Source organism: Fundulus heteroclitus, unplaced genomic scaffold (genome assembly GCF_011125445.2).
Source record: "Fundulus heteroclitus isolate FHET01 unplaced genomic scaffold, MU-UCD_Fhet_4.1 scaffold_56, whole genome shotgun sequence".
In the NCBI taxonomy this organism is placed as follows: domain Eukaryota; kingdom Metazoa; phylum Chordata; class Actinopteri; order Cyprinodontiformes; family Fundulidae; genus Fundulus; species Fundulus heteroclitus.
In genome coordinates, this window is record NW_023396989.1 from 1,630,884 (window position 1) to 1,655,448 (window position 24,565).

At 42.3% G+C, this 24,565-nt stretch overlaps 2 protein-coding genes across 3 annotated transcripts in view; both read right to left on the reverse strand.

Annotated features, from left to right (window-relative positions):
* LOC105922418 (M1-specific T cell receptor alpha chain-like) overlaps nucleotides 1–14,826 on the reverse strand; it is a 571,536-nt gene extending 556,710 nt beyond the window's left edge. Inside the window, exons 1-2 of the mRNA XM_036132873.1 lie at nucleotides 14,784–14,826; nucleotides 14,493–14,543 (exon numbers count right to left, since the gene is read on the reverse strand). Coding sequence (XP_035988766.1) covers nucleotides 14,493–14,543; nucleotides 14,784–14,826 — 94 coding nt within the window. The remainder of the gene's footprint in view (nucleotides 1–14,492; nucleotides 14,544–14,783) is intronic.
* Nucleotides 14,827–17,356: 2,530 nt separating this feature from the next.
* On the reverse strand, nucleotides 17,357–23,111 carry LOC105922417. Of its 2 annotated transcripts, XM_036133012.1 has the most exons (5): nucleotides 22,763–23,111; nucleotides 22,455–22,629; nucleotides 20,170–20,439; nucleotides 19,947–19,973; nucleotides 17,357–18,716 (listed from the first exon to the last, which is right to left on the reverse strand). In XM_036133012.1, the coding sequence occupies exons 3-5, from the start codon at nucleotides 20,255–20,257 to the stop codon at nucleotides 18,607–18,609; spliced, it is 225 nt and encodes a 74-aa protein (XP_035988905.1). In that variant the 5' UTR covers nucleotides 20,258–20,439; nucleotides 22,455–22,629; nucleotides 22,763–23,111; the 3' UTR covers nucleotides 17,357–18,606. The 2 variants fall into 2 exon arrangements, with proteins under 2 accessions (XP_035988905.1, XP_035988904.1); XM_036133011.1 differs by having other exon boundaries at nucleotides 22,455–23,111.
* Between the last annotated feature and the right edge of the window lie 1,454 nt (nucleotides 23,112–24,565).

Below are 24,565 nucleotides of genomic sequence, written 5' to 3' on the forward strand. Positions count from 1 at the left end.
TGGTTCCGTTTGACTTTAGACCCGATTAGCTTGGTTCTGTTATCTTTTTTCCAACAAGAACTTTACTAGGACCAAACTGCAGGTAATAGTTCTGGTTCCACTACTAAACATCAAGATCCAAACGGGCTTTTAGCGGAGCACATGAATTCTATCAGAACTTACTGGGTCCAATAGTCAGTCTGGTTCCGGGTCCTAAGATTGGTCCCAGAATTCACACAGCATGAAGCTCCAGAACAGAACCTCAGCAGACAGAAACCGGACCGGAGCTCGTTGTGTTAACATCAATTATGGATCAGAACCAAAGAAATTTGGGCTCCAGATTCATCTGAGTTCTGTTAAAACCCCGATTCAATTTGATTCTTCTTCTCTAACTTTCCAGCAAAGTTCTGTTGACCCGAGTTCTTCACCCCGCACCACCAGAACCAGAACCAGAACCCATCTGTAAAACTGGGATTTTTACATTGAAAGATTAAAGTCAAAATGGACCTTTTGTCTTTTATCAGAGAAGCGATCCAAAAGCTTTTTTTTTCTTAGGTTCTGTTCGTTCAGAACATTTTCTCGACCCGTTTCACAGAACCGGCTTATTTTGGTCCGACCTTTTTTAAAAACGTTCTAAATCTACGGATGTTCCAACGAACAGCCTGAAGAGAAATAGACCAAAGGTTACATCTCCAACCGGAACCATAAAAGTTCTGGTTCAGCACTTACTGGGTCCAACGGTCACTTCAGAACCGGGTCCAAACAGGAGCCTTGAAGCTGCTCCGGTATTCACACAGCATGCAGGTCCATAACAACATCTCAGCTGTGATGAGCAGAACCAGCCCAGCTTCTTGATTCTGGTTCTGGTGGTTCTGGTGATCAGCTGCATGCGGGTCGTTAAATAAAAACATTTTATTCTAATAGGAAATCCTCTGGCTGCTTCAGAACCAGAACAAAGTTCTGTTTAACCCGATCTCTCTATTCTGCCAGAACTTACTGGGTTCTATGGTGAGTCGGGTTCCAGGTCCAAAGATCATCTTGGTCCTAGTATTCACACAGCATGAAGCTCCAGAACAGAAACTCAGCAGAACCAATCAGAACCGGGTCCATTTCATATAGGCTGATTCTAGAGACGTTCTGAGCAGAACCTCGGGTCAATAACTCATTAAAACACCTAAACACTTGGTTCTGGTTGAGTTCTAAAGACTCAGTTATTTCTTTATCCTTCAACAGAACCTTCCCGTAGAGATGTGGTTCCTATTATCGGGTCGGGTTTTCATCAAACGGTTCCAGAACATTTTATTCATCTCTAAACATTTTAGCAGAAAACATTTCAGGGAAAAAGACCAGAAATGAAACCAGAACCAGAACTTACTGGGTCCAACTATCAGTCTGGTTCCAGGTCCAAAGAACATCTTATATCCACCAGAACCAGTCACACAGCATGAAGACCCACAGCACAAACGGGTTCATGACACACAGAACCAGGTTCTTTAGAAAACCCGGTTTCAGACCCAAACATGAACAGTTTAGTTTCTAATTTCTGATTCTGTTGTTGAAACAGAATCTAATGAAACCCATTTGGTTCTGACCCGAGTCCAACTGGAAATAATAATCCAACAACTTCCTGACCTGCAGGTTCTGTTGGTGAAACATCTGATACAAAACAGAACAGTTAGAACCAGAACTTACTGGGTTCTATGGTGAGTCTGGTTCCGGTTCCAAAAACAATCTTGGTTCCTTGATTCACACAGCAAGTAGCTCCAGAACAGAAACTCAGCAGAACCAATCAGAACCGGGTCCATTTTATAAAGGCTGATTCTATCCTAAGGAGAACATCAACTTTCTTTATCCTTCACAGAACCTTCCTTTAGAGATGTGGTTCCTATAATCGGGTCGGGTTTTCATCAAACGGTTCCAGAACCTTTTATTCATCTCTAAACATTTTAGCAGAAAACATTTCAGGGAAAAAGACCAGAAATGAAACCAGAACCAGAACTTACTGGGTCCAACTATCAGTCTGGTTCCAGGTCCAAAGAACATCTTAACTCCACCGGTACCAGTCACACAGCATGGCGACCCACAGCACAAACGGGTTCATGACACACAGAACCAGGTTCTTTAGAAAACCCGGTTCTAGACACAAACATGAACAGTTTAGTTTCTAATTTCTGATTCTGCTGTTAAAACAGAATCTAATGAAACCCATTTGGTTCTGACCCGAGTCCAACTGGAAATAATAATCCAACAACTTCGTGACCTGCAGGTTCTGTTGGTGAAACATCTGGTAAAAATTAATCTGGTTCTGAAAGAGTCCAGAAAACAATCAACACCAGAACTTACTGGGTTCAACGGTTAGACGGGTTCCGGTTCCAAAGAGGAGCTTTTGGGTTCCTTGATTCACACAGCATGAAGCTCCAGAACAGAAACCCAGCAGAACCAATCAGAACCGGGTCCATTTCATAAAGGCTGATTCTAAAGACGTTCTTAGCAGAACCTCGGGTCAATAACTCATTAAAACACCTAAACACTTGGTTCTGGTTGAGTTCTAAAGAGTTGATTTTTTTCTGATCTGTCTTAGTTCTGATCTGAAGTTCTGAACCGCTTTGGACCCGGTCCAAACATCATCAACCAATAATTAAACGTTTCAATCAGTGAAGCTTCTTAGAAGAAACCAGAACCTACTGGGTTCTATGGTGAGTCTGGTTCCGGTTCCAAAGGAAATCCGGTTCTGATTGGCGTTCACACAGTGTGAAACATCCTGACCCAAACTGGATTCATGAGCAGCAAACATTTTAAATGTGCAGGAGGTCCGTTTAAATGATGCATTTCATTCACAATCAGAACCAGAACTTTCTGGGTTCAGATGGTAAATCGATCCTAGAACCAAAGATTCTTTAAAGCTGATCAGAAACGGGACCAGAACCCAGAACCTGAAAATATCCTGTCTGGAATTATGAGAGACAGTTTGAAATAAAAGGATCATTTAGCATTTTTATCCAGGGGAGACATTTTAAAGTTGGTTCCGTACGATTATTGAGGTTCTAGTGGATTTAATTACGTTTAGAGAACAGAACCAAATATTAGTCGTTGGTTAGATGGATGTTTATGAACAATAATCACTAACGGACTTTAAATCCAGCAAAGTTCTGATCAACAAGCAGGTCCGATATGTGGGTTTCTCTGGAGGTTCTGGTTCCAGGTCCAAACAGCAGCAGAACCGGACCCATAATCAGCATCAGGTCTGATAAAAACACATTTTAGGCTTTCGATGCTAATTACCAGAACTTACTGGGTTCTATGGTGAGTCTGGTTCCGGTTCCAAAGAACATCTTATCAGCAGAATTCACACAGCATGAAGCTCCTCAACAGAAACTCAGCAGAACCAATCAGAACCGGGTCCATTTCATAAAGGCTGATTCTAAAGACGTTCTGAGCAGAACCTCGGGTCCATTTCATAAAGGCTGATTTTAAAGACGTTCTGAGCAGAACCTCGGGTCAATAACTGCTCATTTTAATAATAGTTCTGAACCGCTTTCAACCCGGTCCAAATATCATCAACAGATAATTAAACGTTTCATCGTATCAACCAGCAAAGCTTCAGAGAAAGAACCAGAACCAGAACTTACTGGGTTCTATGGTGAGTCTGGTTCCGGTTCCAAAGAACATCTTATAGCCATCATTCACACAGCATGAAGCTCCAGAACAGAAACTCAGCAGAACCAATCAGAACCGGGTCCATTTCATAAAGGCTGATTCTAAAGACGTTCTAAGCAGAACCTCGGGTCAATAACTCATTAAAACACCTAAAACTTGGTTCTGGTTGAGTTCTAAAGACTCAGTTATTTCTTTATCCTTCAGCAGAACATTCCCGTAGAGATGTGGTTCCTATTATCGGGTCGGGTTTTCATCAAACGGTTCCAGAACATTTTATTCATCTCTGAACATTTTAGCAGAAAACATTTCAGGGAAAAAGACCAGAAATGAAACCAGAACCAGAACTTACTGGGTCCAACTATCAGTCTGGTTCCAGGTCCAAAGAACATCTTATTTCTATTGCCTGCAGTCACACAGCATGACGACCCACAGCACAAACGGGTTCATGACAATCAGAACCGGGTTCTGTTAGACCCACAGCACAAACCGGGCCGGGAAAAACAGAACCAGAATTACTTTCTCTGTTTAATAAAGATAATTTCTGTTTTTGATTTTTTTATCATAAAAATGTGAATTTTTTAAATGAATCAACATTTAAGAGAAATCCGTGTTTGTTGGTCCAGAACCATCGTTTGGTGGTTCTGGACCATCGGTTCTTTTCAGTTTGGACTTTTTATCCGGCACCAACACCCAGAACTGAGCTAGAAAAGGGTTCTTTCCATGGTTCTGGTTCTGATGGTTAATCTGCTTCCAGAACCAAAGACCATCTTAGCAAGAACCTCCAGAACAGAAACCCACCCATCCGGTTCTGCTGCGGTTGACTTCATTTATTTTCATTTAAAACTATAAAACTTTTATTTATCAGAAAATATTTTTAGAATTCAGAGAAATTTATTTTCTCTTTGCTGCAAATTTAAAGAAAATGAAACTAAAAGGAACCAAGAGAGGATAAATTATTAAACGTAGTGAGAAATAATCTGACTTTTTATTTTCTTTAATAATTATTATCATTATTATTATTATTATTATCATTATTATCAGCTGATATAAAATCTGCTCTTATTTCATCTTAATAAAGTTTTACGGAGAAAACAAGAAGTTTGATATTTAGAATTTATTTCTGTTCACTTACTGTTCTGAATAATTAGTCTGGTTCCGGATCCAAAGAACATCCTGTCTGCAGCTCCAACACTCACACAACCAGAACCTCCAGAACATAAACTAGAACCCAACCAGAACATTAACCTGAACCCAACCAGAACCCAACCAGAACATTAACCTGAACTGAACCAGAACATGGAACCGGTTCTGGACCTGGAACCGGTTTTATTTGCTGATCCATTTGGGGAAATATTTTAACAAAATTCAATCAGTTTCGATTTCATGTTGATTTTATAAAACTTCAGAAAATAATCAAAGGTTCCAAACATTAAATCCAGAAAACTTACTGGTTCTGATGGATAATCTGGTTCCGGTACCAAAGATCATCTTAGCTGCACCACCTCCATAATTCACACAGCAGTAAAGCTGGTACCAAAAACCGGGCCGAGCTCTCCACATCAGAGACACAAGAACGTTTGGATTTCTAGTTTCTAGAACTTTTTTAAAGGTTCTGTTCACTGAAGCAGAACCAGAACCTCCACAGATTCTGTTCACATGCCTGTAATTATAACTGCTTTCAGTGTTTTTCTGGTTCCGTCTGCAGACTCCAGTCTGTCTGCAGATCAACATTCAAACAACAAGAACCTCCAGAACTTGAACCCAGGAGAACCGGGCCGTGCGGTACCGAAATGTTCTAAACAGATCATCCAGGAGAACTTTTGTTTTTCTCATTTTTCTGCTTTGATGGAATAAAAAGTAAAACAGGAACGTTTTTTGGGTCAGTGGAACCAGTTTACACTTTGGACCCAGATATGACCCGGTACCGACCCGGTACCGACCCAGAAAGACCCGGTAAAAACTGATCGTTTTATGATCATTAGCAGTTTTCTAAAAGGTTCTGATGGGTCGTAAACATGGTGGTTCTGAAGGTTTAACAGTAGAACACACCGGGTTCACGGCTTAATCTGGTTCCAGAACCAAACATGGTCCTGGTTCTGCAGGTTCTGCAGGTTCTGTTGGTTCTGCTGGTTCTGCTGCTCCATCATCATTAATAAACCCTTTACTGTAAAATTACAATAAATAACTTTCCTTCTATTCTGACGTTGATGGAGTTTTACTTACTGGACCCAACGGTTAATCTGGTTCCGCTCGCAAACATCAACTTGTTCTGATTGGTACCAGTCACACAACACGAAGTTCTCCAACAAAAACCAGAACCGACCCGTTCAACCCGACTCTGGTCAGACCGGCCCGACTTTTTCCAGCAGCAGGAGATGAATCTGCCGTAAACCCTCACTGACATAACGACTCGGAACCAGGAGAACCAGGAGAACCCAGAGAACCCGGAGAACCAGGAGAACCCGGAGAACCCAGGGAACCAGGAGAACCCGGAGAACCCGGAGGACTAGGAGAACCCAGAGAACCCGGAGAACCAGGAGGACCCGGAGGACCAGGAAAATCCGGAGAACCCAGAGAACCCAGAGAACCCGGAGGACCAGGAGAACCCAGGGAACCAGGAGAACCAGATTCTCCTGGTTTCAGGTTAAAGTCGTTAATCTGAAGATTAAATGTCGTGTAGATCAGGTTTTGCTTACTGGCTTCAACGGTTAGTCTGGTTCCGGTTCCAAATCGGATCCTGTCGGTTCCGTCATTCACACAACACGAAGCTCCAGAACACAAACCGAGCCGAGACCAGAACCTCCCCACGACCCACAACACCCTCCTGGTTTTAGCATCAACACGGAGAACCCGTCAGAAGAAACTCACAATGTGGTTCAAATTAAGACGTTCTCCTAAAATAATTATAAAAGTTTTTTTCTTCGTTTTATGAAAAAATATTTTTCACTTTTTTCAATCGAAAAGAAAAATATTTAAAATATTTAATATTAGAGAAAAGATTAGAACCTTCCTGCTGTGATACTTACTGGACCCAACGGTTAGCCTGGTTCCGCTGGCAAACAGCAGCTTCCTCTGATCGGACCCAGACACACAGCACCAAGTTCTACCACACAAACCATGGTACCAGCAAACAGAACCAGACTGTCTGAACAGAACCAAACAGAACCAAACGGGCCAAACAGAACCAGCGTCTGTCCAAACAGAACCACAGTCTGTCTGAACAGAACCAAACAGAACCAAACAGAACCAAACGGTCTGAACAGAACCAAACAGAACCAAACGGGCCAAACAGAACCAAACGGGCCAAACAGAACCAGCGTCTGTCCAAACAGAACCACAGTCTGTCTGAACAGAACCAAACGGTCCAAACAGAACCAGACTGTCTGAACAGAACCAAACGGTCCAAACAGAACCAGACTGTCTGAACAGAACCAAACAGAACCAAACGGTCCAAAGAGTACCAGAGTCTGTCCGAACAGAACCAAACAGAACCAAACCGTCCAAACAGAACTAGAGTCTGTCTGAACAGAACCAAACAGAACCAAACGGTCCAAACAGAACCAGACTGTCTGAACAGAACCAAACAGAACCAGACTGTCTGAACAGAACCAAACAGAACCATTCGGTCTGAACAGCATCCCATTTTTACTGCTTCTATATCGTTACTGACCGGCTCTACTGGTTCCGCTGGTTCCGCTGGTACCGCTGGTACCGCTGGATAAACTGGTTCCGGTTCTGATCCACAACACAAAGTCAGCAGAGACCAGATCAGCCATAAATCCTGATTTAATTCTAATTCATCAAATCTGCATCATTTTCTTTTCTAGCAGCTTTATGTGATTAAAAAGGTTCTGTTTCTGTCGACCCGACCCATTTTGATCTGGTTTCCTCATCCAGCGAAACAGAACCGGGCAGAACCAGCAGCTGGACCCAAACCACTGGTTCCGTAACTTTCTGTTTTATTTTATCATGACTTACTGGGTTCTACAGTTAGTCTGGTTCCGGTTCCAAAGATGAGTTTAACAGAACTTCCCGTCACACAACATGAAGGTCCGATACACAAACCAGAACAGAACCAGGCGTCAGGAACAGGTTCTTTACTTCTGATAAATTTGTTCTAAAACAAATTTCATTTAATTTTCTTTATAAATTAAGTTTTAGACGCTTTAACATCGACAGTGAACAAAAGTTCTGGACTTACTGCTGTCCACGGTCAGTTTGGACCCAGTTCCAAAGAACATCTTGTTCTGGTTCTGATTCACACAGCATGAGGCTCCAGAACCAAAACTGGAGGTCCGTTAATGAACCCTTCTGAAGATCTGAAATCCTGACAGTTCTGGTTCTGTTCTGGTTCTGTTCTGGTTCTGGTTCGTTTTTTTAGAGAAACAGCCTCGAGAGTTCGGATCAGTCCGGTTCTTTTCTCTGGTTCTGTGATTTGACGGGCTAATGAACCGGTTCTGATCAGAACCTGACCCGTTCAGCTGAGAACAAATAGACGTTTTGTCATTGCTTACTGGGTTCTACGGTGATTCTGGTTCCGGTACCAAACAGCATCTTTCTGCCATCAGTCACACAGCCTGAAGCTCCGCGACATAAACAACTGGGTCAGAACCGCACTGGGTTTGCTTTGAATGATCGGTTCCTAACGCCTGCTTATCAGTGGTTCTGGTTCTGTTGAGGTTCTGTTGGGTTACAGAACAAACCAGCGTACTGGACCGTGATGATCAGAACTTACTGGTCTGAACGGTGAGTCTGGTTCCGGTACCAAACAGCAGCTTGTTTCCAGCAGCATTCACACAGCAGAACGCTGCGTGGCACAAACGGACCGGGCCCTTCAGTCAGAACCGGAGGTGTCAGAACTTTTCGGTACCAGAACCGGATTTGGGTCAGAACCTCTTTAAAACACTTTATGTGGTTAATTTAATAAATTAATTCATCGTCTGCTTTATAGAAATTCAGGTTCATAAAACCCGGTTACCGTTCTCAGCTGTGAGATCCAAACCAGCCAGAACCATGTCGGTCCGATTAAAGACCAGAACCGGCCGCCTGAGCTGTTCTGGACCGCAGAACGTCAGCACAGGCGGTTCTGAACAGAAACGGACCCAGAAAAGTTCTGAAAGCACCAGAATCCAACTTACTGCTGTTCACCGTCAGCCTGGTTCCGGTACCAAACAGCACCTGGTTTCCTCCAGAAGAATAAGTCACACAGTCTGAACCGTCAGAACACAAACCCGACCCAACTGGACCCGAGTCTTCACTTCCACTAGAACTTTCCAGAACTAGGTTCAGTCAGAACCTTTAAAGCCAACGACCCAAACAAAGGAGATCAGAACCAACCTCCAGAAAACCTTCAAATGAAACCCAAAACAATCAGAATCAATTCAAACCCGATCTGGATCAAGCAGAACCGGATCAAAGATGTCAGGAACATGATCACTTACTGGTTTCAACCGTAAAAACGGGTTCCGGTACCAAAGAACATCTTAGACTGGCTGGTACCAGTCACACAGCCTGAAGGTCCATGACCCAAACTCCAGACAGCACCGAGCTGCCGGTTCTGACCCACAAACCTCACATCTAACTCAGAATCAGTGAGAACCATTCATGGGACCGTGGTGCTACTGATCCAGTTCGTCTGGTTCCGTCCTGAAGAGGGTTCTGTTCAGTCCAACATTCAGGTCCAAAAGTCCCACTGTGGACACGACCTGAACAGAACTGTGTTCAGGAAAAGTCCAATTCTTCGGTTCTGAACATTTCAACCCAATTCTTCAGTTTTCAACCTTACATTCGGACCTTCGGATTGGTCCGTTGTCCCTGTTCTTACAGAACCTTAAAGTTCTGGTATGCTCAGACAGTTCTGGATCAAACCCGTCCAGAACTCTCTGATTTTTAGGTAATCGGACCTTCAGGCGGACAGAACCTTTTAAAACCCTCCAGCTTTATAAGGAACGTTTCTGTCTGCGTTACTCACCGGTTCTGATGGTTAAACTGGTACCGGAACCAAAGAGCAGCTTGTCGTTGCCTCGATTCACACATCAGGAAACTTCCTGACACAAACTAAAAACATCCCACATTTTCTGTTTTGGTTCTGAAAGGTTCTGATTATTCTCCTACAAAAATTCACAGATTTTAAACCAAACTTTCATTTCTGGCTGAAATAAAACAGAATTTCTGTTTTTCTGCCTTCAGCTGCTTAGATTTTACCTCCTGGTTCTGAAGGACCGGTTCCAGACCCAAAGCTTCCTCAGAACCTTTTTCATCAGCATTTCACGCGCTGGTTCTGATCGTTTGTTCTGACACATCCGGACATCTCAGAATAAAAAGATGTTCTGTTCCTGAACAGAACCGGACTGAATAACAATAAACAGCTTTAACAAAAGTTTAATAAAAGTTCAATAAAAGTTTAATAAAAGTTTAATAAAAGTTTAATAAAAGTTTAATAAAAGTTTAAACGGATCCAGAAGCTGCTGATGCTTTAATGGATTTTACTTTTTTATAATAATTTTACTTTGGTTCTGGTTCTGTTCTCCACTTTGGACCAAATCTGCCTTCTGGATCTTTTACAGTGTTAATAGTTATTTTAAGTGTTTAAGGTCCGGTTCTCTGCTCACTTACTGGTTCTGATGGTTAAACGGGTCCCGGCTCCAAAGAAGAACTTCTGCCCAGCATTCACACAGCAGGAAGCTCCGCAGCAAGAACTCCAGCAGAACCGGGTCGTTAGTGAGTCCTGGTGGTTCTGCTTTCACTAACCCGGGTTTGGGTTTCAGTTACATTTTGGTTTCATGATCTCAGGTTAAAAATGTTTTTAAATCTAATCCTGACGATTAGCAGAACCTACTGGTTCTGACGGTGAGTCCGGTTCCAGATCCAAAGAAGATCCGCTGAGCTCCAGAATTCATGACATGAACAGAACCTCCTAAATGGACCGGTAAAAGGTTCTGGACTTGTGTCCAGATCCAGCTGCAGATTTAATCCTGAATCATTTCCAAACAAAGAACTGTTCCTTTGGGTTCTCTAAATGATTCGTGTTTAAAATGATTCTTTTTTTTGGACTTTTTTTATTCTGAGAATTTGAAACTTTCAGAACAAAACGTGATTTTTTTTCTGATGATTTCAGACGATAATTAATTTTTCGCCAGTTTTCTGTGAACCGATTTAAAAACGGGTCGAAACCGGGACTCACTGGTTCTGACGGTGACTCTGGTTCCAGATCCAAAGAACGTCTTCTGGGTTCCAGTAGTCACACAGCATGAAGGTCCGTGACAAGAACCCAACAGAACCAGCTGGCAGCGCCGAGGTTCTGGGTTTGAATCCCAGTCTGGGTTCTGCAGACGGGTTCTATCCAGGGACTACAGCTGCAGTCCAGAACCACTGGAGATAGGTACCAGAACCAAACAACTGGTTCCGTTTGATCCGATTCTGGGAATTTTGCTTGAATTTTTCAGATGAAGTCTGGAAACAAAGGAAAGGTTCTACCGGTACAGCTTGGTTATTTAGGTTTGGATCGGCGCTGATTAACAGAACCGCTCGATTAATCAGATGAAATCATCAGAACCTTTTGGTTTAACAGGTTCTGATCCAATCATCAATCTTTGCTCAGTTTTTTTCAGCTAAACGTTTGAAATTCTGAGTCTGGACCCGGTTCTGCTCCAGAGGTTCTGGTTCTACACAGATAGGAAGGAACTGTTGGGACTTACTGGACTCGACGGTCAGTTTGGTTCCAGAACCAAACAGGATTTTATCCAGGCCTCCTGAATTCACACATCATGAAGCTTCAGAACCAAAACTGCTCCAGTCTGAGAACAGCAGAACCGCTGCCGAAAACCGAGGCTCTGGTTCTGATCCAGGTCTGAAATGGACTCAGGTTCTGAATGTTAAACCAGAACTAAAACCTGAACTTTTCGGTCGTTTTCAGATTTAAAAACAACCGGACCGCAGCGATTTAAGGCCCGGTTCTTCTGGTTCTGGCACCGGTTCTGAACCGGTTGATTTTACTTCATGTTCTTCCAGAACTCCAAACAGAACCATAAGAAGTGGCGCTGAAACTTACCGGAGTTGACTGTGAGTTTGGTTCCGGGTCCAAACAGGATTCTGTCCAGACCAGAACCTTTCACACAGCAGAACAACCCAGCACCAAAACCCAAACCCACAGAAACAGGTCCGGTTCTGCTGCGGCCCGACAGAGAAACTCAGCACCAGAACCGAGCTCAGATGGGCCTGACAGCAGAACAAAAGATCAGACTGTGTTCTGATCAGAAAGTTCTGACCCGATCCAGTCAACAGCTCAGTTCCCCAACCAGAACCAGAATCTACTGTAAATCCACTGAATTCTGGGTTAGAACCTCGGACCTGGTCCATCTGATGGTTCTGTCAGAACATGTTTAAAACCCAAAGCAAAGGTTCTCAGAGCAGAACTTACGGCTGTGAACGGTCAGACTGGTTCCGGGTCCAAACAGCAGTTTACCGTAAGCAGCACCAGAATTCACACAGCAAGAAACGGCAGAACCAAAACGAACCGCGGTTCCGGTGCCGGTTTCATTCGGCTTAAAAAGGTCCAAACTGACAGAAAAGTCCAGTTTTTAACGCCTTCATTCTGCAGAACCAGAACCGGTGGAAGGTTCTGGTTCTGGTGAGGAAATATTCAGAGAGTTTCTCTCTTTTTTCTCTCTCACCTGACCGAACCACGAGCCGGGATCCCGGTCCAAAGAGCAGCTTCTCAGCGGTTCCGCTCACACTGTGACTGAGAGCCGAACACAAACTACAGAACCCGTCTAAATGGGCCGTTTGGTCGGAACCGTCCTGCGGATCAGACTGGGTCAGCGGTTCTGCTGTAAACCGTCCTGGTTCTGTTCGGACCCCGACTCTAAACTCCCGAGGGCAGTAAACGGGTCGGTTCTGTTGGACCTGGACTGTTATTGGGACCAAAGGGTTCTAGCCCTTCGGAACCTTTTCCTCTAACCGAGCTGGAAGGTTCTGGGTTTTCTCTCACCGGGCCGAACAAGGAGCCGGGATCCCGGTCCAAATCTCGGCGGTTCCGCTCAGTCTGTGGCTGAGAGCCGAACCGAAAGCTCCGGCTGCAGGTTTCACTGAGCGGCAGAACCGAACCTGTGGAGGTTCTGGAACTTAACCACGGAGAAGGAACCAGGGTCCAACTGGTTCCGCCTTTCTCCAGCTGGGTTTCAGCAGCTCATTCATGCCCATCTGACCCGAGATTTGGACCGGAACCGAACCCTATTCATGTAAAGTTCAGCCGAGCTGGAAGTTTCAGTTCGGGTTCTGGTGGACGGTTCTGTTCTACTCACTGATCCGTACGAGGAGTCTGGTTCCCTCTCCGAACCGGGTTCTGTATCCGCCCTGAGCAGTCACACCGAGACTGGCTGCTCAGCAAAAACCGGTCCGGACCGGTACCAGGACCACTCCTGCTGGGATCTTTGTGATTGGGTCTGACAAGAAGTTCTGGTCTACCAGAACCAGCTTCCTGGTGTCACCACAGATCCATTTGGGTTCTAGACGGAACCTCTGAGTCCATTTTAAACTTTCAATTACTGTTAAAGTACAGTCTGGTACCGGTTCTGTTCCAGCTGCTCCAAGGAACCAGTCCGGTACCGGTTCTGTTCCAGCGCACATCATCATAAGGAATGGATTTAGGGTTCTACAGGGACACTGGCCCTGTTGGGCCCTGTCCAGAACCGGCCATGGTTCTGGGCTGTTTTTACACTGATGAACATGAAAAGGTCCGGCTCACCAGGTTCTGCTGCCAGTCTGGTTCCGGTCCAAAGATCAGCCTGGTTCCTCCCTGGTTCTTCACACAGTGACTCAGACTGGGCCAGAGTGGTTCTGATCTGCTTAAGGATCCAACAGAACCGTTCCATTCTCATCCGGACCCTCGTTTTGACCCGGTTTGCTCTTTTCTTTGTGAGGTCCAGTTTTAGATGGTTCTGCTGGTTTTTGGGCCGAATCAGAACCGCTTTAATCTTCAGGTTTGAAAAGATGATTTTCTTCCCGACCAGAACCAACGCTGAGTTTGGTTCTGCCTGATTTTCCTGCCGGGTCAGAATCCTCAGCTTTCAGGATCCATGGAACGGTTTCAGGAGGAACCTCAGAGGCGACTCTGGTTCCGTTTGACTTTAAAATTAATATTGATTAAATAAATGAAATATTGTTTTCAAATTAATTCAATGTTTTTATTGAATGAATAAAATATTTTTTATTAAATTAAACGAAATAATTTTTATTAAATGAATTAAATCTAATTTAAATCATTTTTATTAAATGAATGAAATAATTTGTATTAAATGAATTAAATCTAATTTAAATTATTTGTATTAAATGAATTAAATCATTTTATTGAGTGAATTAAATCTAATTAAATTCATTTTTATTAAATGAATTAAATTAATTTAACTGATTTTTATTAAACAGTTTAAATCTAAATGCTCATCACAGCTTCTCCACCTCGTCTACCTTCCGTCGTTAAAGCGACTAAAACACATCAAATGTGGACATAAAAGCCTTTCCTGCATGTTTAGAGGGAAAATAAACTAAAATTAAACATTATAATATTATAATATTATTATAATAATCCTGCTCCCACCTGCTGCCACCCTCAGCCTGGTTCCGTCTCCAAAGGAAAGCTTGTAGTTCCCTCCCTGAGTCCCACTGAGGCCCGGCCCAGTACAAAAACCGCTGGTTCCCTTCAGGCCTGCAGCCTGAGCTCTGACCGGTGGAGATTCTCCTACTACTCGCTTTGACAGCAGCTTTTCTCATCTGACGGTTTATTTAACGACCATAAAACCTCTGAGAACGGAATAAAAGGAGCCAAACAGCAGCTTCAGTCAGGGAACAGTTCTTCTTACCGCGTTCGACTCTCACTTTGGTTCCTTTGCCAAAGTGAATCTTTTCAGTTCCTCCAGTCACACACAAACAAAGACGGTGACAAAAACTGCTGTGAGGACCAGGAGCTGAATGTCTGCTTATTTTAGCCTGTAAAATGTTTTTTTTTTCTTAATTTACACTTCAACTCTATATTTTAACATAGAACCTATTAAATATTCTAATGGTTCCAGAACCATATTTCCATTATTTCTGTTCTCTGGTGAAAACCTCAGTTTTTATCTGCTCGTTAAACCCAGTCAGTAAAAAGTGACCCTCGCCCCTCGTAATGCTAATTTCCTGGGAGATCCAGAACATCGACGTGTTCAGAGTCCAAACGCTCTCTGGCCGAACCGAACCGAACCAACAGGTCCAAACAAACAGAACCGCCAGCGTAGAAAACTCCACATCTACATAACCATGATCCAGATCCGGTTCTGCTGCTTTCGTGCTGCCGGACCTTCGTCTCTAAAGTCTGTCAAAGTTCTGGATGTTTGATTCCGGTTTTCATGCAGCAACAAGAACATAGTTCTGGGTCAGTCTGAGCGGGTCACACCAGAACCAGATGTGAACTAAAAGTTAGCTGCTTGATAATAACTGATTAAAATGATTATTTCTGACATTGTGATAAACTAGAGGAGATCTCTGAAAGCCTCCTCCTGATCTCCACTGGTCTTACCTGCAGCAGCTCCTCCTGACAGGGAGCTCGGTACCTGTCGATGTTCTGGATCCCTGCTGGACTGGGTCGGGCTCACGTCTCTGCTTCTAGCTCCAGAATGAGAAGCTTTATAGTTGGTGGAAGCTGGCGTGACGCGTTTCTGAACCAGTCCTCACCTGCGGCCTAAAAAATCCTCCAGAGGAGACTGCAGCTGCTGAAAGAGTTTGTTTGTGTCGCTCTTTCCCGACTCGGTGAAGGTTTCTGTCCCAGAAGGTTCTGTTGGAGCAGCAACATCTGCCGAGCAAAACAAAAGGAACAGAGAGAGTCCCACCATCTGCAACCAGGCTGCTGCTGGGAGGTTTGTCCTGATCCAGGACCAGGCAGATGGAGTTAGAAATGTTTGATGCAGGTAGAAACATTTTTACCTCAAAATCCACAAGACTTCAACGTTTACTAAGCCTGTTTGGCCTTCATGACCTGATTATAACCTGAGAACGGCTCCAGGATGACCCCAGGATGACCCCAGGATGACCCAACGATGACTGGAGGATATCTGCAGACTGAAAGCGTTGTTCACTGTTTCTGGTTCTGCTTTTTGCTGTGAAGCTGCTGAGAAGCAGCAGAGTTTGGATTTTTAAACAATGTTACCAATAAAACGTGTAACTCCTCCTGCTGCCGCTGCTCGGCAGCACTGAGCAGGTCGCTGTCCGTGGTGCTGAATGAGACAGCCCGAGATCCAGGAAATATTCAAGCTGCTCTCTTTCCTTTTACTTTTATTGTCTCATCCCACTTTCCTCTGGAAATGGTGTAAAATAACACAACTAATATGTCTCAGTGAGTCACTAATGATTCAGTTTCTTTATGCTGCCAGCAGGAACCGAGTTTTACAGTCAGTTTTACAGCTTATGAGGATAGTTTTACTCCCGGAAAGAACCTGAAGGAACCACGGTGTTCCATAGTCCAGAGGTTTAATCCTGCTGGAACCGGGTACCGGTACCAGGTAAATAAACAGAGGAACATCCATCATGAACAGATGCTCCTCTATCCCTAAAACTGCTTCACAGCTGATTTAACAGTCTGGCAGGAAACTCCCTTCTGTCCACCAGGAGGCAGCATCTCCATGAGCTGAGCACCACCCTAAAAAGTTATGAAACTGATCTGAACTCAGATGTGAACCTGAGGGGGAATTCCCACTCTAGTCTTGTTTTGGCTCATCTCCTGCTCAAAATGTGAAGTTTCACCCAATCATGATGAGATGATGGAGGATCACCTAAAAGCAGAAAGACTGGGATTTTTTTGTACCTCTAAAGGATCCAGTTAGGTCAATTAATGTTGATTTTAATTTCATTAGAAACTGGTCATTACAGAAAATGTTCCAACAAAATATATATTTTAAAAAGGTAAAAGTTTCGAGGTCTTTGTAGTTTTTTAAAGTCCATTTCAACATAGTTGTATCTTGATGAGATTCCCTGAGCTGATCTAATTTTCTCGCTATAAGGGAATTAAGGGTTATTATTTTGATTGATATGGGCAGCATTGGAAAAAAAAGCCAAACATCTCAAGTCTGAATAAATCTTTCTCTGATTCTGTTTCAGCAAACCTAAAATAACAACGATTTAATCTGACTTTATGTCAGACATTCAGAAAACGTCTTCATCTGTCTTGATATCATCTGTATGCACAAGTATTCATACCCCTGGCAGATTTAGGTTTAATGTGACAAATAGCTTTCAGCTGTCTGGAAGTAATAATGTTTTGGATCTAGAGTCGGGACCTGACTCCAGCTGAGAATGTGGTGAAGCAGCTAAAGATCAGGGTGGTGGTAAGGAGGCTAGAAAGACCTGGAGCTCATCACCGAACAGAAGTCAGCAGAACGCCAGAGGAGACGTGGAAAAGCTGCCGAGCTGCTAGAAGAAGGGTTTGATTGCTGTGGCACCAATTTTTTTTTCCACTGATCGCTTTCTCTTTTAAATACATAAAGATTTATAGAAATTATTTGAAAATGATTTGTACGTTTTATGTTGTTTATGATCTTTTGATAGACCTTTGTCTCATTTCCTATCAGAAACATCCTACTTGAATAAAAAGGATTTCTATATCTGCCAGGGGTATGAATAGTTGTGGGCTCAGCTGTAGCAGCTAAACTTAAAACTATTCATAGAAATACAACAAAATGGAGAACAATAAAGCTTTTTTTATTTAGAATTTTATTGAAGCTGCCTAAAAGTAAACTTAAAACAGTGTGCAGGTTGATAAACATTACAGTACAGTTTAAGTTAAGGAAGAGGCGGAGCTGATGTTGAACCAACGTGTTTCCTGTTGTTTCCTTTCTCACTGATTCTTATCAGCAGCTTCAGTTTCCTGTTGAAATGTGGTTTCAACTGATCAAACCGACACAGAGACAGAGAAGGTTCAGTGATCCAGACAGTACGGGTCACATTCAGGAAAAAAACATCACGATTAAACTCATAAAGACTAAATTATTTAATTAAAAACCAGTTAGTCTTTTAACACATAAAGATTTAATGAGCTCCTTTAAATCAAACTAAGAATAAAACAGTGGCCTGCACCCTGATGGACTCCTCATGCTGTTCACGTCACCTTCCATGGAACTTTTCAGGAAGCCGTTAACGTCATCAGTTAACGTCAAATAAAACAGGATCCCTGGGAGAAAATAAAAGACGTTTTCATGATTGTCACCGCGTCTTACCGTGATGAAATTTCTCACTGGAGTAAAGAACCCGAACAAGATGATCAGAGATTAATTAACAGCAGATTTAATACGTTCAGCTTTTATTTCATCATTTTAAAGCCTAACAACAGAACTGAGTAGCAAAGAAACGTGTTCCTGTAATAAATTCATAAACATTGAAGCAAATCAAATTTTTCATGTGAAACTATTTTATTTACTCTGCAGAAATAAGCATAGAGTTTATTTACAGCTAAATGTTGCTGAGTTTTCAGACTCATCACTTCTGATCGTATCAAAAATGATTAACAGATCAAAACAAACATATCTCCAAAAAATTTAATATTTAACAAACAGACTGAAAAATGCTAAAAGTTATAGAGATTAAGAGAGAAATTGCTTTTTTTAGGATATTTTGTGATTTTCTTTAACAGATTTTGAATGTTTTTGTTATTTTTAAATATGACTGAAGGAATTTTTCTCAGATACAACCAAAATCAAAAGTACTTATAATTTCAACTAAAGCTCAAATATGTGAGAATTAATGTGTTACTGTGCTGTAATTCTGTATTTGTTTGGTCAAAAATTATTCTTCAGACGTCGTTTGGTTTCAGTTGCTGCTAAATGTAATCAACTAAAGACTAAATAAGCATTTAAAGGCTCTACAGTCAGTTTCTCTTCCATCTGATTTATTTTGCTAAAATAAAGAAGTTAAGTTCTGCAGAGGCGCTGGTCGGTTTCAGACGGCGGATCAGAAGATCACGGCTCTGATGGCCATGATGGTGTTGAAGGCCACAGCTTTGGTGAAGATCACCCGAACGCCGTTCATCAGCACCAGGTAGAAGTTGACTTTGGCGTTTTCTGGATTTTCAGAGAGGAAAGAGTTCAGTCAGAATTCAGCAGATTCAGAGACTTCAGTGAGAAAATCACAGAAAGCAACACAGATCCAGATGTTCCAGATTCATCAGGAGGTGCTGAGAACCAGAACCAGAACCAGAGAAGATACGCAAACACCGCGGTAAATAAACTGCAGAACAGATTCAGTAAAACCACCAGGATTTAAACTGCTGATGTTTGGAAGAAGCTTGAGTCGTTCATAAACCTAAAATATTTTAAAGACTTCAGTCTGGAAGTCAGTCTCACAAACTAATGGTCAGCTTGTCTTTGTGAATTATTCTTATTACAGTTTTATATTTTGGAATATTTAGAACAGTTCTGAACTGATGGTCTAGTTGTGTGAAACACTTTGAAATTATATTGAAAACGTATAAATTAGCTTTAAACTTTCTCAGAAAACGCTGGAAGGATCCTGAACCACAGAATCTGGAACACCTTCAACAGTTTCTGTTGCCTCTGGGCTCATGGAACTATTCAGCGTTGAAAAAACCGTAACAGTCAGGAGAACGCTGCAAACGTTTGGATCAGAACTCTGGAAGCTTCTGGATCTGCAACTTTGGATCAGTCAGTTTCTCTGGATGATGTCAGGAGCATCCAGATGTGTCCAGGTCTGTCCAGGTGTGTTCAGGTGTGTCTAGGTGTTTATTTAGGGGTGTATTGAAGTGCATTTAGTTGTATGGACAGGTGTTTAATCAAGGCTTTGTCCATGTGAGTGTCCAGGTGAGTGTCCAGGTGAGTGTTCAGGTGTGTCCAGGTGAGTGTCCAGGTGAGTGTTCAGGTGAGTGTTCAGGTGAGTGTTCAGGTGTGTTCAGGTGAGTGTTCAGGTGAGTGTTCAGGTGAGTGTTCAGGTGTGTTCAGGTGTTTATTCGGGGGGGTGTTGACGTGTATTTAGTTGTATGAACTGGTGTTTAGTTTAGGTTGTGACTAGGTGTGTCCAAGTAAGTTGAAGTGTGTTGAAGTGTGTTTGGGTGTCTCCAGGTGTGTTCAAGTGTATTTAATTGTATGGACAGGTGTTTAATCAAGGCTGTGTCCATGTGAGTGTCCAGGTGTGTTCGGGTGTGTCCAGGTGTTTTCAGGTGTTTTTTCAGGGGTGTGTTGACGTGTATTTAGTTGTATGAACTGGTGTTTAGTCTAGGCTGTGACCAGGTATGACCAGGTGTGTCCAACTGAGTGTCTAGGTGTGTGTTGACTTGCCTGGATAAATGCTCTCAAATTCCTCACCTGTTTAAGAGAAGAAACAAACATGTTAGTCACTTAGAGCTCCTGAAGAGTTCATGACTTGATTTTATGAGGAAACATTTCTGAGCCGAACCAACTGATGGTTTTAGCCTAAAGTCTCTGCAGAAACAAACACCTGAAGTCCTTCAGGTTAGACTTCAGGTCTTGGACTCAGGTTCTGATGGGAAACGTGTCATACCGGTCTCGTCCTTGCTGGACTTTCGGTCCAGGCTGCAGGACTCGATGTTGTTCTTGAACACAGCGTAATAATAGGTCTTGGTCTCCATTGACAAAACGGCAGAAGTCGTGTTCACGGCTTCTTGCCCCTCATTCAGGACCAGGTTGCCCCCCTTTGGGCGGAAATGTGTGGCCAGACAGACACCTGGACCCCGCTGGTCCACCTTCAGAGAGTCACCTTCAGGCTGCCGGTGACGGAGGATGAACAGGGCCGGAGCGACGGGCACGTCATCTGGAGGCGAGAGGAGAGCAGAGATGATTAAACCCGTGGATCGTTACAGGAAGGAGTCAGAAACCAGTTTTCTTCACAATCATTCTGGAGGTTACAGATAAAAACGTTACATTTAAGCTGCACAGCTGGAAGCTTTGATAAATTTCCTTCACTGATAAAAACTTATAAAATCTTTCTTAAATAATACTTTGCAAATACAAATAAAACACAGAAAATTGTGTTTTTTATCAGTTTCAATAGTTTTACTGATTCATTGTTATTATTGTTACTAATTTAAAGAAGTTTAGTTGTTGGATTATTAATCATTTAAAGATTGGGATAATAACCCAGAAGAACCCAGGTTCAAGGTAGAATTCAAAAAGATGATTGATTAATATTTTGACAGTTTTTTTTTTGCTTTTCCTGAAGTCAGATTTTCAATTTTTCTGCCGACAAGCTGCAGGATTTCATATTTCTTTACAAAGTGACTGAGAAAACTTACATAAAGCAGGAAGAATCTCAAATCTTACATTAAAAGTAAAATTCTGATAAATTGTTCTCATAATAAACATATTCTACCAAAATCGTGCAGAATAACTTCAGTTGGATTTATTAGGAACAGAACATTTAGAAACCGTTTCAATTCAATCTAAATTAATTTTAATTATCATCCTGTATGAAAATTTTAGCATTTTAAGCAGCAGTTCTGTTGTTTTTATTTTCACACTTTAATTATAAGACTTTTAGGTGATTTGTTTTCTAGATTTGCATAAAGAGGAAAATGTATTTTTAACATTAATGATGAAAAACTGATGTCTGATGTCAGGCGACTCCCTCTGAGTCGCCTGACATCAGATTTTAGCTTCAGTTTTTTTAAATCCATGTTTCCAACTCTGATGTTATTCTTTTCATTTTTAATAAAATCAGTTGTTTTAAAAGCTGCATGAAAACACAACTAATAACAGAAACTCTAATTCAGGAAAATCTTCTAAATAATTCCCAGCTGGATTTCTGACGGCAGAATATTTCAGCGCAGGTTTAATTTCTGACAAACGTGAATAAAACAAAATAAATTTGTTTAAAGCTCCTCCTCTTGAATCGACCCGGTTATTAAATGTTTATTACATTTTAAAAGTAATAAAATCCTAGTTAAATTATTTTTGATCCTCTCCTAATAAACCATTATAAGCTATTAATAAAAGTGAAATTCATCATGTTTTTTATACTTTTTTAGAATTTATGAGATGTGGTTTTGTTTGTTACCGAAAAGCATCACAATGAATTTATGGCATTTTTAATCGTTTTAAATCTAATTTCAAACTTTAATTTCCTGAAGCACCTTCCTTCATTTTTTTTTTCACTTTAACACTCTTCAGGTTTAGGATTTAGTTCCTGGGTTAAGTTTTTAATGGATAAAATCCTCAACTGTGAGCAAACATTTTATTTTTTCGTTTCCTTGCAGATTAAATTTCAGCTCATTTCAGACCAATGGATGTTATTATTTTAGAAAACAGTCATTTTGTACATTTCTTTCTTCAGGCAAATGATTTTAAAACCCGGGTTTAGAGCTGAAGAGTCCGACTTTAATGGCTCTAAAAACATTTCAGGGTTTTTTCATCTATATTATATTTATTATATGTAGCATTTCCCTCAGGATTCAGTATTTTATAGCAGTTCGTAAACCCAACTGAGACTATTTTAAAGTATTTATTTTTAGAGACTTCACACAGAGTTAATTCAACATCTCAGACAGGATTCATTACCTGGTATTCATGCAGTCTGATTTTTTTTAGACATTTGGGCATAAAATAATAAGCCAGAATGTTCTGAAGGCTTCTCTGAGCAGTGAAACTGTTTCTTTTTGCTCATATTTAGCATTGGAGGCAGAACGACTGCAGGTCTGACTCACAGACGCTCAGAGACATTCACACTTCAGCTCATTTACACAGTTTGAGGATAAAAAATATCCAGTTTTGACTGTAAATCTAAAATCTATTTCTGATACCACTGGTCAATAAAAAGGATTGTTTTCTTACCTTTAGGAGAGACGATGAGCTTGATCGGCTTTGCAAAAGTTAATGAATCACAGTATTACGGCCTCATACCGAAACCCATGAGCTGCCAAATATGTGCAGAGAAGCTCTGAAAGGTGAAAAATCCACTTCCACCGGCACTGTGTGCATCTGTGAACCCTGGAGCATCAAACTGGGGCTTAACGTTGGGTTTTAAGGGGAGAATTTCCCAATAAAGAGGGATTGATCAGAGGCAGAGCGAAGGTATGAGACGCAGCAAAGTGAAGAAACATCCCAGTTTTTCTGTAGGAAGGAATCAGCAGAGAACCCACCTGAAGCCCCAGTGTTTGTCCCCCTGTCTTTGGGATCCATGGATGGTTTTTAGCGTTTATCCAGCAGCTCAGAGGAGCCTGGAGGTTTTTGTTGAGCTGCGTGTGAAGGTTCAGTCAGAGTGGTACCCCAGCTAGCACAGCCAGAAACCGTCGTACAAAAACCTGCAGCAGGAAACCAGCTGAAGCCACAAGACAAAAAACTCTTTACAGACATGTTTCTCAGAACATTTAAATGCAGAAACCTTAATAATATCCGTGAGGTCGTTCTTTTACTCCAGCATTTACTATTTTATACCTAAGACAAATGTTTAATAAGAGTAAAAATGTTTCAGAAGCCTGTTGCTTCGGTGCTCTAACCCAGCTATCACATTATTATCTTTGTTGCTGGTCTCCATATTATTAATATTATGGCAGATTTATGCACTTGAACTTTTTATAAAGTTACTGCTTGTTTTCATCAGGATCTGTTTTATGCATCAGGATATTTTGGGCTTGGTTGTATCTTCCAGAACCAGAATCAGAATATTTAATTAAATTTCTCTTTGGCTACTCCGGTTCACATTACACATAACAAAGGCAAAAACTGATAAACAAACAGGTAATGAACAAGGGTTACTTTTTTAGCGTTCACAGATAAAGATAAGAAGGTAATAACATGCTTATTGTGCAATGATGATCTGAGGCTTCATTTACAGAAATGTGCATTTAGATATTCAGAGATGATAGTGTGCAGTAGGCAATAACAACGTGATTGTAACGTATGACGGGTTGGTAAGAGTGGGGGGGATTTTAAAGCGCTGGACCACAGTCTCCCATCAGGGGGCGATTGCCCTCACAGCTCTGGGGAAGAAGCTGTTTTTTAAGTTTATTTGTTTTGGCTTTGTGGTTCTGAAGGTTTTATCTGATGGGAGAGGAGCCAACAGTGCATTACCTGGTTGGGGGGGGGGGGGGGGGGGGGTCAGTGGAGATACGTCTGGCCAGGTTCTGGACTCATGCTACATAAATTGACTCCAGATCCTGCAGAAGGCGTCCCACAATCCCCTGCTCTGTCCTCTGTGCTAGGTCCTTCCTCTCCTGGACTGAGCAGCTCCCACACCACACAGTGATGCTGAGACATAAACGCTCTCTATTGTAGCTCTGTAGAAGGTCTTTAGCAGCTTAGAGGAAGTCCAGATCTTTTCAGGTTCCTGAGGAAGAAGAGCTGTTGTTGGGCCTTCTTCACCAGGTGGGAGGTGTTCTCAATCCAGGAGGTCAGAGGAGATGTGAATGTACAGGAACCTGATGCTGTCCACGCCTCCACCACCTCCCCCTGTATGTAGAGAGGAGGTGTTCAGTCCTCCTGGACCTCCTGTCATTTATTATCACCTCCTTGGTCTGACTGGTGTTCAGGATCAGGTTGTTCCTGGAGCTCCACTGTGTCAGACTGCTGACCTCCTCCCTGTAGTGGGACCCATCATTGGTGGAGATGAGACCCACTACAGTGGTGTCGTCCTCTAACTTCTCCACCGTGTCTGTGGGGGGGGGGGGGGACAGCAGGACAGTCCTGGGTGAAGAGAGCTGGGCTGAGGACACAGCCCTGTGGTGTTCCTGAGGATCAGTGGAGCAGATGGTCCCCATCCTCACCACCTGGGTCTGTTGGTGAGGAGGTCACTGATCCAGGAGCAGAGAGGAGTGGAGGATCAATGCTGTGGAGCTTCAGAGCCAGCATGGCTGGCAGCACGGTGCTGATGCTGAAGTCCATGAAGAGCAAATGAATAAAATAAAACCAAAACCTATTCCATCCATCCATCCATTGCGTTCCAA